The sequence below is a fragment of the Delphinapterus leucas genome, chromosome 16 (assembly GCF_059928025.1).
Source record: "Delphinapterus leucas isolate spDelLeu-1000000601 "Yukka" chromosome 16, BTC_Dleu_Yukka2, whole genome shotgun sequence".
In the NCBI taxonomy this organism is placed as follows: domain Eukaryota; kingdom Metazoa; phylum Chordata; class Mammalia; order Artiodactyla; family Monodontidae; genus Delphinapterus; species Delphinapterus leucas.
Genome location: NC_143144.1, coordinates 81,908,333 through 81,926,313, shown reverse-complemented (window position 1 = coordinate 81,926,313; position 17,981 = coordinate 81,908,333). Strand labels below are relative to the sequence as shown.

General features: G+C 45.6%; 1 protein-coding gene across 1 annotated transcript in view; it reads right to left on the bottom strand.

Annotated features, from left to right (window-relative positions):
* The window catches only part of DOCK1 (dedicator of cytokinesis 1), a 527,459-nt gene that overhangs the window by 407,287 nt on the left and 102,191 nt on the right, over window positions 1-17,981 (bottom strand). Inside the window, exons 17-22 of the mRNA XM_089898353.1 lie at window positions 16,148-16,251; window positions 15,401-15,584; window positions 10,814-10,911; window positions 5,274-5,363; window positions 4,842-4,942; window positions 407-541 (exon numbers count right to left, since the gene is read on the bottom strand). Of these exons, the coding sequence (XP_089754479.1) occupies window positions 407-541; window positions 4,842-4,942; window positions 5,274-5,363; window positions 10,814-10,911; window positions 15,401-15,584; window positions 16,148-16,251 (712 nt within the window). The remainder of the gene's footprint in view (window positions 1-406; window positions 542-4,841; window positions 4,943-5,273; window positions 5,364-10,813; window positions 10,912-15,400; window positions 15,585-16,147; window positions 16,252-17,981) is intronic.

The window sequence follows — 17,981 nt, the reverse complement described above, 5'->3', positions numbered from 1 at the left end:
TTTGCTGTTGTTGCTTGTTTGTTTTAATTTTGTTTTTCAAGGGCTTTTTTCTCTATAAGATGTACTGAAAAGAACTTCAGAACCCTTGGTGTTCAGTCTGCACTACCTCTGAATCAATGCTTTCAGGAGACGATGTTGGACTCATAGGCACACATTTCAGACTCAGGGCTCAAGACTCAAACTCATGCTTGCCTTTCACTACATGTGGGAGCAGATACAGTGCGTGTGGGCAAACCCAGCCCAGGACTGTTATCTGTTACTGCTGTGTCATGCTCGACAGCAGGCAAAGGAAGGAGAAAGACGGGAGGAAGGGGAAGAAGCAAGAGGAAGGGGGATGGAGAAGGAAAAGGAAGGAAGGAAAGGATTTCCTGTAAGTCCACCGGAGAGCCAGCACGGTGATACGCACTGATTGAACAGGATCCGGGAGCGCACGATGAACTTGAAGATGTACTCTAAAGCTTTCATGGCTTTATACAGCTGGTCGCTGATTCCTGGCCTCTCGGCATTGTCCACATAGTTCCTTAAAACTTTCGTCAGCTTCCTGTTCATAATGGAAACACAAGTTAACAAGTCCAGAAGATTACAATATCTCAGTTCTTAACTGGGACAAAAATACACAAGTGGGTTCTTTTTATTTGGGTACACGCTTATCAGTATATGCATATTTGTGAAATGTATCTCAAGCAGACTGAAAGCGACCCATATAATAACTCTCAGAGGAGCGAGATCTGAGCATTTAACAAGAACTTTCTAAGTTTTAGATGTTTTTGTAAGCATTTAAATGTATTATATAATTTATTCTTCACAGCAACACTATAAGGCAAGTGATGAGTTTTATCCCTAATTTACAGATGGAGAAGCCCAGGAGTAGGTAGGTAAACTAGCTTTCCCAATGCTAAATAACAAAAATCAAAGGGATTTCTACAGACATATCTATTTTCATAATGCTCATTTTTTTTATTGAGCATATGGTATTTTCAAATGATAGAGGCAGTAATGGTAATCATCAGTTTTTGATTCTGTCCAAACGTCTATATTTTCTACCACTACCGGCCCATAAACTAATAGTCACTGTTCACAAGGATGACCCTCAAGCTATGCTTTCTAAATCGTAAGAGAAGAATTAAATTAACTGCAGTATACTGTCAGCTTTTAGTGTACTGGGCTACACTGTAACTCTCCAAAAACTAGCAGCATACGTAAAACCTGTATGACAACAACCACCAAGACTACTCCCTAAAGCAAACTTCTCCACTCCCCAACTTTTTATGTAATCAACAGAACTTCCCTGTAGCTTTTAAATATTCATCAGAGTCATAAAAATAACCTGTCAGGGCATTCACAGCATTTCCCGTTAAGCTGTGAGCCAGCATGCACTAGCTTGTTATTCGAGATTATTACAAGACACTCATAAGAGCAACTGTAACTTGGATTCTGGATGACCTCGGAACGGTTCTAAGAGTAACAATTCTACTGATAAATCACAATAAAAAGGCTTTTGGGTGACTGAGTGGATACAAAGTCATTTCTAACACTGATCAGGCTGCAGAACTCAAGAAATGAGAGACTACCATAGAAGCCTTCCTGCCAGTATGTCCTGAGGAAGGGAAGCCAGAGAGATCCCCCTCCCACAGGCTCCCCTGGCCCCGACGTCGGGAAAGGTATTGTCCCATACATGCCTCCTGATGGTTCCTGAGGCACAGCAGAACATCTCAAGTCCTGGCAGAAAACCTGTTTCACTCGGTTTAACTTATTTTCCCAAACTGAGTGGACCACACACACCTTTTACTCTTAGACCTTATTAATATCCCAAGAAATATACATTCCATAGAAATACATTTTGGAAATCCTTCCAATAGATTAATCAAAGAAAAGAATAAAAAGAAGGAATGATTTGCAAAGGGAATGACCCAGAACCAGAAAATAAATCTGGAAGTCAAAAGACCCGAATCCACGCGAGCCACGCCACTTGTAACTGCAGAAAGACCAAATTCCTCGGCACCAGCTCAGAGGGGCAGACCAAACGGCACATCGATTCAGTGGGAGGAAGGTGTGACCCAGCTCTGGGCAAGGCAGCTCTGTGGACAGAAGGAGCCTGTCCTGCTGGTCTTCTGGAAGAACCGTCCCCGAAGCTGACACCTCCCTCCCTCCTCGCTTGGACCAGAGCCGGTCACTCTGATCCGTTAACTGCCCAGGCAGGGGAGCTCCTGCTTTGCGAGAGTCGGAGGGCTAAGAAGTAATGCCCATCGCCTCCAGTCATCTTTAATTTCTTCTCTTGGAGTTCTTTGCAAAGAAAGGCTACAGATCTCAACATTTATCAAAGGAAAGACATAAAGAAACTACCTGGACCAGACTCTAGCCTAACCAAGGCTCCTAGAAGAGGCGGAGGAGAGACTGGCTGTGACGACACTTAGAACCCAAATGTCCCCTGGGCCGGAGAAGGCTGCAAGTACTTCATTAGTGCAGACACAACCTTCCGTGATTGGTTAGAACTGCGTGAACCACAATTATCTCCTCTGGTATTTCAAGGCAAAAATACTCAGATTCCAATGGCTGAAGAACCACTTGGGGTTGCTAGTTTACCAAAACATGACAAGAATACTTATTTTCCGAAATTAAAATTTACTTTTTGGCAGAGGACAGACTGAATGAGAGGATACCGATTCTCAACTCCGTCCCATCCTAACTTAACAATAAAATGGTACTTTTTGTGTCTCCCACTGAGTAACTTGCCCAAAGCTCCCCAATGTTCGTTTTCCACCTTTGAGAATAAGGGCACCGTTCTCCCCAAAGTCACAGGCAGGGGGACGCCAGCTAGGCGACCTGGAATGCAGCACGGTAACCTTACCACTGTTCCGATTTTCTGAAATGAAAGTGCAAGATCTGATCTGAGCAAAGCTGTTTGGCCCCCTTCCAATAAAGAAGGAGAATGGTGAAAGTGACACATATGGAGGTCACATGGCACCCAGAGCAGCAAGGAGGCCACGCCCATAAACCCCGGGCTCCCTCTGGTTGCTATAGTGAGATGGTGTCACATGATCAGCCCTCCCACGGTCTGCAGGGAACTGTCCAAAGTGTGACAAACTGGGCTTCTCCACGGAGAGTACAGAATGTTTTAAACAAAGGCTTCTTAGTCAGCAAGCACAAAGCTGGTCACAGCTTTTGCCCTGTGTGGTGAGGACTCGCTGCTCCCCGCCCACTGGGGGCTCCACCCACTGCCCTGCAATAAACATGCACTCAAGCCAACACGGAAGAACCCAAGAATCAGGGACAGAGCTGCTGACCTTGAGTCCCACAGCCAAGGACAACAGGTTCTGACCTAAGTATGGTCAAGACACAGATGGGAGCTCTGACTCAACTTCCTGGCCCTAACAGAGAATCATTTCGAATGATTCTAAGTTGAATGTTCTTAAAGAAATTAAACCTTTCTTTTTCACTGCAACTCACACAAGAAAAAGTCTGAATAAATGCTAATAAATCCCATTGTGAGAGAATGAGGAACTCGCCCTAATAATTCTAATAATAACAAAACCTAACTACTGCTTGGTGCTTTCTGAGTGGCAGGGATTATTCCAAATACTTGACATGTAATAACTCATTAAAATTCTCAAGAAAACCTACAACCGTGCTGTTGCACAGATGAGAGGGCTGAAGCTCACAGAGTTTAAGCAACTTAAGCTTGAAAGTGACAGAGTGGTAACATAAGCCCAGGTGGCCAGGTCCCAGGGCTGTGGCATCAACACCAGGCTTCACACTTTCCCCTTGGTGTCTAGTAGACCCAACAGGGGCCCATGTGGGGATGTAGGGCAGGTGGAGAGCAGCTGGGTGAGTGGTAAGAATCCTAGTTAGTTAGAGCCGAAGCTTCTGGAACAAAAGGAAAGGCACTCTTTAAAAGGCAAAAAGAATCTGGAAACAATATATATGTGCATATATATATTACAAACACACATATTTATATATGTATAAGTGAATCACTTGGCTGTATACCTCAAACTAACACAACGTTGTAAATCAACTAGACTTCAATAAAAAAATTAAATTTAAAGAAAAAATTAAAAAAGAAAGAGATGCAAGAGTATTAAAAGCCAATATCCAGATGAAGTCTAGAAACAACCGTCAAACCCACAGATGTTTTATCTGGACAACATTAACATTCTGGCTCTCTGAACATCACTAACCAACCAATTTAAAAGAAAAAATCATTTTTTTTAGATCCTTTTTTTGTTTTTGGCCGTGCTGTGTGGCTTGCGGGATCTTAGTTCCCCGACCAGGGATCGAACTCGGGCCATGGCAGTGAAAACACCGAGTCCTAACCACTGGACTGCCAGGGAGTTCCCGAAAAAAACAATTTTATCCAGCTTTGTCCAGCAGAACAAAAATAAACAAATCACCTGCGACCTTAAAAATGGTAATAAATAAATAAAGAGCAAAAAGATAGACTGAAAGTACAAAACTGAATTTTATTCATACTAAATGACCAATAACGTCAATACAGGACCACAACCATTTATTCATTCATCAAACAGTCATCAGGAAGCTGCAGTGCGGCGGGCACTCTGCATTCATGTATCTGTTTCATCAAACACAAACTGAACATTTCAAAGACAAACAAAAGGTGTGAAGAAGAACAAGAACTTATTCCGGAATCTTATAATATATCACCTATCTCTTTCAACAAGATTTTTAGGTCTGTTAAGAGAGAAACAATAATAAAAATGATCCCAGTAAATTCACAGTTGGGGAAGGGAAATGTAGAATCACAGGCAAAAGTATATGGAAAAGACTCTTACAAAAATATACAAAAAGAAGTACTGGTTTTAAAACAACAAAACAGAACTTACGTGTAGGCTAATGTTGCACTAAAGTGTTTCTTAATGTAGGTTTCCAAAACAGGATTAAAATGCTGAAATTTTCTATCGGCAATTAGTCCAATGATAAATACCTGTTAAATTAATATTTTCATTAGCAAAAGAAATGCAAACCATTTTAGAATCTTCAGCTGAATCACCTGCACTTCTGTGTGAGTCAACGAGCTATAACACTTTCGGACACAGGTTGGTCAGCTACTTTACTTCTTCCCCTACAATTTACATTTGCCTAACTACAGTGTTACAGTGGAAGAAACTTTCTACCTCTCAATTCATCTGCTTTGATTGGGTTTACAACCGAAAGCGCTTTCAGGGTTACTGTGATGGATCCCGCCCCAGCTTCAAAGGCTGCAACCTGAAAGCGTCCCGTAATATCTGAGCAGATGCAAAGTCGAGGCCTCTTACCAGAGCATCAAACACTAATGTATCAAAGGTCTCGCTCTCCGAATTCTCCATCATGATGTTGAAGAGTGCATCCAAGGTGTCCTGGAGGAACTAGAGAGACACAAAAGGTCAGCAGACGAGGTAAATCCACCCCACTCTCCCCAGCCTAGAAAAACTATCATCCTTGGCAATACTGCAAACACCCACCTTTCTCAAATGGCACCTACCAAGCTACAGACTTTGGGGATTTTTATCAGTCATTAGACTCACAAGACAAAAATCTGAGATGAGTGAATTCAGAACAAAGACAGGCCACCCTGAGTCAAGCAGAGGATGGGAAGCGGGGAGATGCCCTATAGCCCACCGCCTACCCACCCATGAGACCTCTCCAACACTTGTCCTGACTTTCATCAGGACAAAAAGCTCAACAGCAACCCTGGGAAGTCCGAATCTGACTCATTCTGTACACACTTGAGCGTGGGACCTGAGCTAGCAACTGGGCAGAAGCCATACAGGGACAAATTTCTAGTATAATAAAGGATCTTCTGCAGACACAGATGGCCAAGGACAGAAGAGGTGTGTGATTCTGAAACTGGGGTACAGAGCAGAGAGCCATGAGCTTAATTTATTCAACAGTAATTGAGAAATTCCTTTTATGCCTACTATAATTCACCAAAGAAATATTACAGCATAGAATGACAAAACACTATGAATTTAATTTAGAAAAAGTTAGGAGACTTCAAAGTTATGTCACACTAGAACCTGGCTTTGAACCCTGACCCCATTCTCCCCTGAAAGAAGTATGAGATGAACTAAAAAAGACTACATTGGAAGTAATGAGTTCCCTGTTGATGGGGTAGTTCAAGACTAGGCAGAATGACACACAATGGACTACTGACCGTAAGAGGGAATGAAGTATGGCTATATCATCATTAGTCACTGGGATTAGTACATCGAAATCACAATGAGATATCACTTCACCCAGACTGAGGTGACTGTCATCAAAACGATGTACAATAGTTAAGTGTGGGGAAGGACGGAGAGAAATTAGAGCCCTTATACAGTGCTGGTAGAAATGTAAAATGACGCACTGGCTTTGGAAAACAGACTGACAATCCCTCAATGGGTTAAATGTACATTTACCACGTAACACAAACATTTCATTCCTGGGTATGTAACCCAAAGAATGGAAAACATACATCCACACAAAAACCTGTACGAAAATATGCATAGCAGCTTTATTCATCATTGTCAAAATGTGTCCATCTGCTGACGAATGCATAAAAAAAACTGTGGCATATCCATACAATGCAATATTTATTATTCAGCCATAGAAAGGAATGAAGTTCTGATACATGCCACCACATGCCTTGAAAGCATTACACTAAAGAAAGCCAATCAAAAAAGGTCATATATTGTCTGATTCAATTTACATAAAATATCCAGATAGTCAAATCCATAGAGAAAGCCGGTTGCAGGGAGAGTGGAAGTGATGGCCAACGGGTGTGGGGTTTCTTTTTGCAGTGGTGGAACGGTTCTGAAGTGAGACAGTGTGGACAGCTGCGCAATTCTGCGAATACACTGAAAACCACTGAACTGTACAAACGAAAAGGTGCTTTCAGGTATGTGAATTACATCTCAATCAAGTGGTTATTAAAAACAAAAGGAGTAAGTGAGACGGGCCCACAGCCGGGACAAAGGTGTAACTGAGTGAGATCCCTAGACCAGATCTTCCTGGGCGGCTCAGCCCATGCACAGAACCTCAGGGGCCTTCACGTCTCCAGCAGAGGACCTCAAACGGTTCGACCCGCAGACACAGAAACTAAACACAGAGACCTGCTCCCCAACCACTGCTCGCTCCCCACCCCCCGTGAGCCGTGGAGCCTTGCAAATCCAGCACCCCACAGCTCTTCTTCCTGAGGGAGGACGTGTTCCCGGACCTAGGAAGTGATCTGAGACGCGTCAGGCATAAAATCCTCATTCTATTCCACTGTGCCACCTACCACCTAGTCTGTGCCAAGAACTGTCACATATAAATGACACGGGAATGAAACCAGCCGGACCAGGAGGCATTCTGGTCTGGACATCAAGGGCTCCGTCCACTCCGTAATTGTTTAAGCCTGCACCACCTCTCGTTACTTTTGTATCATTTCCCATCATTTCAGATTGTAAAAGCTTTGCAAAGGTCAAAACTTGACGCTGGGGCTTCCCTGGTGGCGCAGTGGTTGAGAGTCCGCCTGCCGGACGGGTTCATGCCCTGGTCCGGGAGGATCCCACACGCCACGGAGCGGCTGGGCCCGTGAGCCATGGCCGCTGAGCCTGCGCGTCCGGAGCCTGTGCTCCGCAACGGGAGAGGCCACAACAGTGAGAGGCCCGCGTACCGCAAAGAAAAAAAAACTTGACGTTGCCATCTGCTAACAGCCCAGTGTTACTGCCAACAGACACACCAGTGTCCAGTGCCAAGCCCTGGCTTGTCACAGTTCAGGGAAAGAGGTCTACCAGCCCCACCCAGACAAATGACACAGAAACAGGACAGCAGACAGCGGGGACCTTGTGTATCTGGCCGTAGAGCCGCAGCAGTGCAGGGACACGAATGTCCTGAAGGCGATCCCTCACACAAGGCCACGAAAGACTTCTTTTGACACCCACCCTCTCTCCAAGACCATCCACTGGAAGAGCACAATCACCATTTTCATTTCCCACTAAAATGGGAAACTATACTTTTTACTAAATGAGCAAATACTTTTCTCAAGCAATGTCACTTTTACTAAAACAAGCAAATACTTTGCTCAGTCTATCAAGCAATGTCATCTTTCCACTAAAAGTTATAAAGACACAGAAGGGAGGTCTCGAATAAATGGAATAAAACCCACAATCGATCAGTGTCCTTCAACAGAATGAAAGCAGCCCCATGCAGGCTGCGATTCCCTCTGCTCCTGGCTCTGTTAGCAGCCTGGTGGCCTTAGACGAGTCTATTCCCTGCTCCAGGCCTACAGGGTATTAGGATACACTGTCAATGGGAAGGAATAAACAGGCAAAACAAGTAAGGGCCGGACAGGTCATCCAACCCTGGGCGGTACCACAGTGAACACAGGAAGGAGAGGGAGAGAGGTGAGAAGAACAGGGACGAACTCCAGGGACGAACAACAGGATGTGATAATAGATTAGATAAGAGGAACTGAGGGGGGGCAATAAAACCAGACGGTTCTAGAACTTCCCTGGTCAGTGTGTCAATAGTTCAACATAAATACAATTCCTGATGTGATACAGGGACCGAAAAATGAAAGAGGACACAATTTCATTAACTGTGGGTCTTTTAAAGTGATGTTAACTTAATTCACCCAGTTTTCATCTGAATTAGGGAATTCATAGAACCCAGGGAAGTTTAAAATGCAGTTAACATTGTCCAAGCCAGTAGAAGAAGACAAGGGCCAGGAAAAGGTGATTAAAATTTGAAGATTAGTGAGGATATGTTTGAACGGTTATACAATGAATTTAGGAGAGCGGTGCCAGCAAATTAATTTCTACTGAAGTTAACCTCACTGCTGTTTAATTTAAGGCCATTTTAAGTAATTAATTTTCACAGAGATAAGGTCGTCTCCGTCCGCAAGCACCTCTCACGGAGGATAAAGAACTGAGGCAGCAACACGGACCTGGCCGTGGGGACCTTGCTCTCGGGCAGCCACGAGTGGTGGCCCGGCTTGTTGCACGCCAGCCAAGGTGGAGCCCAGTGGCCACAGAAATGCATTTCCTTACATACAAGGAGAAGTCACTGGGCACAGGAGTGGCAAGGAGAGCCTTTTACTGAAGAAAATATTGGAACCACCAACGATTACCAAATCTGAGCGCTCAAAGGGACCTCCGATCACTCTAGTCTGACTGTCCTATCGTAGATGAAGATTCAAGGGCACTGCTCCAGGGCCTGCTCTGTGTGAGGCTAAGCAATCAATCCAAGACCACATGGGAGGAAAACGGCCAAGACAAGACTGAGTGCTGTGATCTTTCTGACACACCACGAAGCTCTCCACATCAATGACACGGCTCCTAGGTGAGTCGAGAGCCAGGGTTAACGATCACGGGGATGGTCATGACAGCGATAGTGATAAATCCCAATACTACCAGACCACCTCCCAGGGGCCAGTACCTCATTTAACCTCCACAGGGACGCTGTGAACAAGGCACTCTGGTTATGTCCATTTTACAGCAGGGGAAAGCAAGGTTTAAAGATGTTATTGAACCTGTGTCAGCCCCACAGTGAGGACCCACTGGAAGAGGAAGCAGAACCCTAGACTTGGTTGATTCCAAAGCCTGTTGCCACCACAGTGAAGCCAGCCCGCGGTCCCCGGACCAGAGTCTAAGAAGGATTCTGTTGCCTTAGAGGTATGTGTCAACATCCCGGAGACACTAGTTGTTGAAAGGCTTACGACCAGGTGGACCTCGTTTTATTGCACTTGTCAGATATTGTGGTTTTTACCCATCAAAGACTTGTGGCAACCCTGGGTCCAGCACGTCTCTTGGAGCCATTTTTCCAACAGCATTTGCTTACTTTGTGCCTTTGTGTCACATTTGGATAATTCTTGCAATATTTCCAACTTCATTAATATTATGTTTGTGATGGCGATCTGCAATCAGTGATCTTTGATGTGACTGTTGATTATCACTCACTGAAGGCTCAGGTGACGGTTTAGCATTTTTTAGCAATACAGTTATTTTTTAATTGGTTTTTTTAATGGACATGGTTTTTTAATTTTGAGGGTTTTTTGTTTCTTTTGTTTAAACTTTTTTCTTTTTTTGTTTTTTTCCACTCACTGCAAGGCATGTGGGACCTTGGTTCCCCAACCAGAACCCGTGCCCCCTGCAATGGAAGTGCAAAGTCCTAATCACTGGGCCGCCAGGGAATTCCCTTGTTTGTTTGTTTTTAATTGAAGTATAGCTGATTTACAATGTTGTGTTAGTTTCAGGTGTATGGCAAACTGATTCAGTTGTACGTATATATATATATATCTATTCTTTTTCAGATTCTTTTCTTTTTTTTTTAATTGTGAATAATATTTTATTTAGTCATTTTTGTTTACAACTAAAACTCTTGCAAGGAATTTGAGGACATCCTCCTCCGACACTTGCAGGACATGAAGGGCTCTGGACATTGTGAAAGTTTCCCTTTAAGTTACGATGGGAACCCAGAACGATGCGGTAGGGGCCCCTGTCGGGGGTCTAGCTCAGAAAGCCAGATCCTCCTCCATTATAGGTTATGGCAAGATATTGAGTGTGGTCCCCTGTGCTATGCAGTAGGTCCTTGTTGGCTGTCTATTGTATATCGTACTTATTTTTTTTCACGTGATGCTACTGTACGCTCAGCACACTACAGTAGAGTGTAAATGTAACTTTGATACTCACTGGGGAACCAAACAGTTCGTGTGACTTGCTTTCCTGTGGTGGTCTGGAACCGAACCCGCAGTGTCTCGGAGGCGTGCCTGTACCATCTTGGGAGGCGGAGCCCACACCTCTTCATATCCGTAAGGACAACAAGACAACCAGAACCAGCACGGGAGCCACGTTACCTTCACCACTTCGCCGCCATCCACCTTCATCAGCTGTCTCAGGTTCTGGTGCAGCAGGCTGGTGTTGGATCGCCACTTCAGCAGCCCCAGCAGGTCCACTGGAAACGGGAAACGGACATCAGCTCCTCACAGCAAGGACTCTGTCCCCCTCGTTCACCCATAATGTGAGGTCCTCTAAATAATTTTTTGAACAGATGAACCAAGCCTATTTGGAAACGTTCGCCACGTAAATATTTCATTACTTTCTAGCAACATCCTTGACACCCAGTGTGACTGGATGCGTTATTTCCAACTACGTTTACCACGAAATGATTTCCACGTGGAAGCTTTCAAAAGGCATCTGGGGAGGGCTTCCCTGGTGGCGCAGTGGTTGAGAGTCCGCGTGCCGATGCAGGGGACGCGGGTTCGTGCCCCGGTCCGGGAGGATCCCACATGCCGCGGAGCAGCTGGGTCCGTGAGCCATGGCCGCTGAGCCTGCGCTCCGCAACGGGAGAGGCCACAACAGTGAGAGGCCCGCGTACCGCCAGTAAAAAAAAAAAAAAAAAAAAAAAAAGGCATCTGGGGAGCCTACGGAAGAGGGACCGGCCTCTCGAACCCACAAGAAGGCAGATCAGAGCACGGAAGAGGGACCGGCCTTTCCAACCCACAAGTAGGCAGATGAGAAGAGCAGCAGGCCTGCGAGGCCGCTGGCCATTCACTGCTGTCCTGGCAGCTCCTGCCAAGGGGTTTTCTCCTGTTCAAGAATAAGATTCTTAGGTTTTTAAGATAAAATAATATAAAATAAATAACCAACATAAATTCAAGTACTGAGAATGCAAGGGGACAGTCCCCAAAGGAGACAGGAACCCTGGCCCTGGAGACCACTGCTGCACTGAGCTTGCCACCTTTACCAAGTCCTGGCCCTTCCAAAAGTTTCTGTATGTTTCTTTTCTAATAGAAAAATCGCAAGTTGAACGTATTGGTTTTTGCAGACTAAACGTGGAAGACAATGTTGAGAAATGATTTTGTTTAGGGCATGAAAACAGAATCCAAAACATCTCTGGGAAAGGACGTCTTCATCTGAAGTCATATTAATATCCCATTACGTGAAAAAACACAGTTAGCAAAGCACATCTAATTTACTGTTTATGCTCATCGGGAATGAACTTCTGCTACAGAAACTGTCTGCATAAAAAGAAACCCTAGTTAATACTGAAAAAATATATATAATTTTGGCAATAGGTAGAATTTCAGTGAACACAAGACACCAGTTATAATTCATGGATCAAACCACAAAGAAGGCATACAGGGGATGAGCACCAAACACACATTCTCATTTATATCACCTTACCCCCAAGTACAGCTGATGAAGGGAAGAGTTACAAACAGGAAAATGTGAAGGGGACAGCATCCTAGTGTCTTTAGAATGCAAAGAGAGTAGACTCAAACACCAGCCGGGCCACGCCACCAAGATGTGACCTTGGACAAGTACCTTCACCTCAGTTTTTCTATCTGAACAATGGGCACAGTGTTACCTGGGTCACAGGGTTGGTGCAAGACTTAAACGGCAAGATGTGGAGAAAGCACTTAGTGTGATGCCAGGCAGGAAGACCAACAGCAGCCACCCATCAAAGAGGTGAACATTTTAGCCATTCATCATGAAGGTTAACGTGTTTTAATTTCTAATTGAAAGTGAAGTCATGAGAAAGGCTACATCCTGCCCAGACACGCTCTCAGTCCCAGGGTTAATGGAGATTTCCATCGTAAGAGTTACCAGCAGTTCTTTTTGTGGGTTTTTTTTTGTTGTTTTATTTTTAAACAGCTTTTTCGAATGCCAGAAGGTACCGCTTATCTTTGGTTTTTTGTTCGTTTGTTTGTTTATTTTTGGCTGCATTGGGTCTTCATTGCTGCACAAGGGCTTTCTCTAGTTGCAGCAAGCAGGGGCTACTCATCGTTGCGGTGCACAGGCTTCTCATTGCGGTGGCTGCTCTTGTTGTGAAGCACGGGCTGTAGGCACGCAGCTTCAGTAGTTGTGGCATGCGGGCTCAGCAGTTGTGGCTCTCGGGCTCTAGAGCGCAGGCTCAGTAGTTGTGGCACACGGGCTTAGGTGCTCCGCTGCATGTGGGATCTTCCCAGACCAGGGACTGAACCCGTGTCCCCTGCATTGGTAGATGGATTCTTAACCACTGCACCACGAGGGAAGTCCACCAGCGTTTTTTTTAATGGAGGTGAGTTAATACTCTGGATCCCATTCATGCAAAGTTAGTGGCACTTTGGATTAGAGGGAGGCTGAGGTTCATCTCTGTGTTGTACTTTTGAGAAAAGATACAGCTGGGCAAATTAGCAGTGGACAAACACCTTTGAGGAGGGGCAGCTTGCTCAGCCCCACACCCTCTCTGTCCCCTCTCATTCCCAGGGAACCACCACAGTTTGGCTCGTAATAATTCTCCGCCTCATGGCTTCTCTCTCTCTAATTACATAGTAAGCTGATGGAGGAGAGGAACCACGTCTCCTACTTCTTTTTATATCCCCCAAAGCATCCAGCATAATGCCGAGAACAGAGATGTTTAATACAAACCTCGATGAATAATTCAGCCACACTTTTCCCTAAGAAATGGAACTTCGCAGTAACAAATCACCGTTTCAGAAAAATGGCTCCCTCAAATGAGAATCTGGGACTCAATGCCAGAGGCCAATTGGGGCAGCCCCATCTTGCACACACCTGACACGCCACCATCCAGAAAAGAGGCATTGTTGGATGGTGTGAAATGAACAACAAAAGATGTGTCCCCCTCACGCTTAGTGAGCTTCATCACATCGGAATTTCCTGGTTGCCTGGCAACAGCCACTGGAGAGACCAGCGTGCTGTGCCCCTCGGTCCCAAAGAGGGGATTACCCTGTGTCTGGTGAGATTCAAAGAGCTTAAGGGTGAGAGGAGGTGGGACACATCTCCCCGGGAAATTACTGTGACTTAATACCTTGAGAATGTCCTAGTTCACAGTTGTCTTCCCCAGGGATATGTGGGTTAAGAAGGATTCTGTGCGTGGGCCTCACAACCTAACCGCTATTCAACACACTGTTTTAATGGGGAAAATATATTCAAGTTCCAAATAACAACTTCCGAACGTGCTTTTGGAACATGACCCATTTCTAAGAAGGTGGCTTCCCACACAGTGAAGATGGCAAGACAAAGCAGAAGCTTAAGTGCCCCATTGGACAGGCTGCCCTGAGTTAAATGAAGCCCTAGAAGGAGGAGCCAGCCGTCAGGCTAGTTGACTATCAGGGCCATATCCAGAGGGTAACATCTGACCCACGGGGTCATCATTCCTATAACCCAGTCCCAAGCCAGCACCCGCCTTGCTGACAGCATGCTCCCTGGGCACTAAACTTGCAAACTCCCTGTGCATAATCTACCCCTCCCCATGCGTGCACGGAACGCAGTGCCCCAGGGAAGGGTTTCCATCTGCTCATGGAGGTTACTAGAGCAGGCAGTGAAAGTCTGATAAGGACCCGCACTCTCCACTACCACGCAGGGCCTTCCAGATGACAGGTTCCTTCTGTCCTGTGATCAGCCTGTTAAAGTCCAAACGATGACTGTCCCTTGAGCCCATCCGAGACTACTGCCAAGCTTTACGGACAACCCCCGGGAACATGATTCACGACAGCAACCGACATTGATAATCAAAGTCCGTATCAGTGGCTGAGAGGAAAACATATTGGATTTTCAAGCTGACTTTCAAGAGAACGTAAAGCTACTCTGCACGGCTGTGAGACCATCACATTTGGTGAACTCGATTTTTCAATGTAAGATCTGTGCAGAGGACCCTCTGCCTCGACCAGACAGTGTGCTCTGAATCAGGAGTGCCCCGGCCGCACGGCCATGCCTTGGGGAGGCTGCAAGTCCGTGGGAACAATGCCGAGCATCCCGGCCCGCAGCGCGGGGACACTGGGCACCATCTGATGCTGCGTTAAGGTTGCACTTTGGTGTGAGTGCGTCAGCAAGGGGTGCCTTATCTCGCTGTCAGGGGGACTAGAGATGTCGTCAACACCAACTTGTAAAACTAAAGGTAACTGGTCATTATCTCAATGAGTAGCTGAGAGAGGGGAAGACCCAAGGAGGGTAGGGGCCTCACCCCCTAGAGCTCCCGTAGCCCTCAGATAGCCCTCTGAGGCAGGCATTATAGCCAGGGTATAGATGAGGAAAATGAGCTCAGAGACCCTAGTTCGAGGTCATTCCCAGGGTTATTAGCACAGGGCCAAGGCTCAAGTTCAGGGCTTTGGTCTGACTCCAAATTGTGTGGATTTCTCCCTTCCCTTGGCCAGAAAGCTTTTTTTTTTTTTAAAGTAAATCCATTGCTTTATCTCTCTTTGAGGTTCATCCTTAGCATAAAATCAGAACGTGAGTTTCAAAGCAGAACAATGTCACCCTCTCCCTCTCTCCTTGTCCAACAGCATCCACACGGGCCATTACGGAGGGAAGGTGTGAATGACTCGCCGGCAGCCTTCAGGGACCTAAGGAAGCCTCCTCCATTCAGCAGGGAGCACGAGAAAGATGGGGTTGAAGGAGAAAAACTCCAGGGGCGAACCCGTTTCTGGCCCCAAACTCACCGTTCTGGGTCAGTTTGGTGGAGCACACGAGAGTTGAGATCTGGAAGGAATCTTTACTGATGGTGCAGCTCCCAAGACTCTGCATGCTCTTCCCCGTCGCCGAGTGGCCCTTCTCTTCCAACTCGGCTTTGGTGGACGGCAGGCTCAAGTACGTGCCGGCGTCTTCCAGCTTCTTCGCTTCGGCCTGTGGGTTTAATGATGCGACAGGTCAAATAGGACTGACAATCCCGTGCAATATTTTCTACCCCTTAGGATCCTTAATCCTTTTAACCATCATGATATTTGCTCTTTATCATTTGCTAAACCACTTAATTTTTTTTTAACTTTTTATTGTATATTGGAGTATCGCTGGTTAACAGTGTTGTGTTAGTGTCAGGTGTACAGCAGAGTGATTCAGTTATACATGTACATGTGTCTATTCTTTTTCAGATTCTTTTCCCTACTAGGCTGTTACATAATATTGAGCAGAGTTCCCTGTGCTAAACTGCTTATTTTAATGATTTCCCTTATTCCTGGAGATGAATTCACATTCACACAGAGGATTTTTTTAAACAGCACTTAATGCGTTATTGTGTGTCAGCTTCTCTCCTCAGGGACAGCTGGTCATCTGAAATGTTCATTTACATAATTAAATGTTGCTAGATAGCAGTGTTCTCACAAAGATGGGAAATGTCAGCTCAGGCCAGGAAGCCCAGAAAGACTTGAAACAGTCAATATTAGCAACACTGCACCAACAGAAGAGCGTACCTTATAGACAATAAGATCATGTTCCCTGTCTCTTAGGGTGGTCCCATCGTAGCGCATCAGCTTTACAAAAGCGAGTGCGAATATCTTCTCGGATTTATCCTTAGCTGCAATAGAAAGTAATAATCATTTTCTACTGCCATCGCGACAGAAAAGAACATCATAAAATGCTACAAGGGCTGCCTTTCTGAAAAAAATTACAAAACTGTTCTGACAGATGTTAAAGTAAACATAAACGGAGATATAGACAACGTTCACTTATCATAAAAGGATCAGCTGTGCTCAAACTAATCTGTAAATTCAAAGCAATTACAATCAAAATCTCATGGGAGAGCTTCCTTGTGGAACTTGAAAACTGATTCTACAGTAAAGGACCAACAGTAGGAGGATGGTTTTGGAAAGGAACGTGGAGGAAAGCCTGCAATACTAAAACCCAACGGTAACTGGAAAGTGGTAACAATGAAGACGGTGGGTTTTTAACACAGGGATTCACAGACCAGTGGAAACAAACAGGGCATGAAAACACAGGCCATTGCAAGTGACCACTGGAAGGGGCAGACCCTTCAGAGTGTCAGCAGGGACAAACAAAACAGATGGATGCTCACCTCACACCCTCCACAAATGAAAGTCCCAGGTGGGCTACACACCCTACTGTGAAATGTTGTTCTCTTTGGCAAGAAAGTCCTTCCCCCAGAATTAGCATGTGAGACTCATTCTCTCACTTCATTCAAGTTTCTGCCAAAGTATCACCTGCTCTGAAGTGACCAGCCTGCCTAGAAGAGCAAATGCCTACCCTGGCCAGTTCTTCACAGTCGCTATGGGCTGAACTGTTATGTTTTATTTGTTCAACAAAATTCTTATGCTGAAGCCTAACCGCCCCCCTCCACCACGTGGCTGTATTGGAGAAAAGGCCTGTAAGGAGGTTCTTAGGATTAAAAGGTCATAAGGGTGAGGCTCTGATGCTATAGAACGGGTGCCCGTAGAAGAAGGGAAACAGACACCAGAGTGGTCCCTCTCCGTGTGAGCTCACAGAGAGAAGGCGGCCGTCTGCAACCTGGGAGAGGGTCCTCACCAGAACCTGACCATGCTGGTACCCTGATCTCGGACTTGCAGCCTCCAGAACTGTGAGAAAGTAAATCTCTGTTGTTTAAGGCACGCAGTCTATGGTATTTTGTTATGGCTGCCCAAGCAGATTAAGACAACAGATTACCAAGAGATTACTACCAGATTACCAAGAGATTACCAAGCCTGTAGGGTGTCTGTGCATGAGAAAGGGCCAGGGGAGGGGGGAGACAACTGGGCTTTCCCATGCAGAAGACATTGTGCATTTTTTCACTGCTATCTCCCCAGTGCATGAAATAGTGCCTGCTATATATGTTAGGTACTCAAATATTTGTTCTAGATGGGGAGACGCCAACAAACAAGTCCTTTCAAGGACTTCCGTGGTGGTCCAGTGGGTAAGACTCTGTGCTCCTAATGGGGGGCCCAGGTTCAATCCCTGGTCGGGGAACTAGATCCCGCATGCATGCCGCAACTAAGAGTTTGCATGCCACATCTAAGGAGCTGGTGAGCCGCAACTAAGACCTGGTGCAGCCAAAATAAATAAATAATTTTTTTTTAAGTCCTTTCAGATAACAAATAAAACAAAAATTGGTGGCTTGTTAAAGCGTGCTGATGGGAACAGGGACCACCCAGCTGGATGGTTGGAAAAGGTCTCTCTGAGAAGACCTTCTTGCTGACGTATGAGCCAAGATGTAAACCCTCCAGGAAAAGAGATGGCCAAATACGGAAGCCCTAAAGTGGGACCGGCCTGCCTTGCTTGGGGACTGGAAGCCCG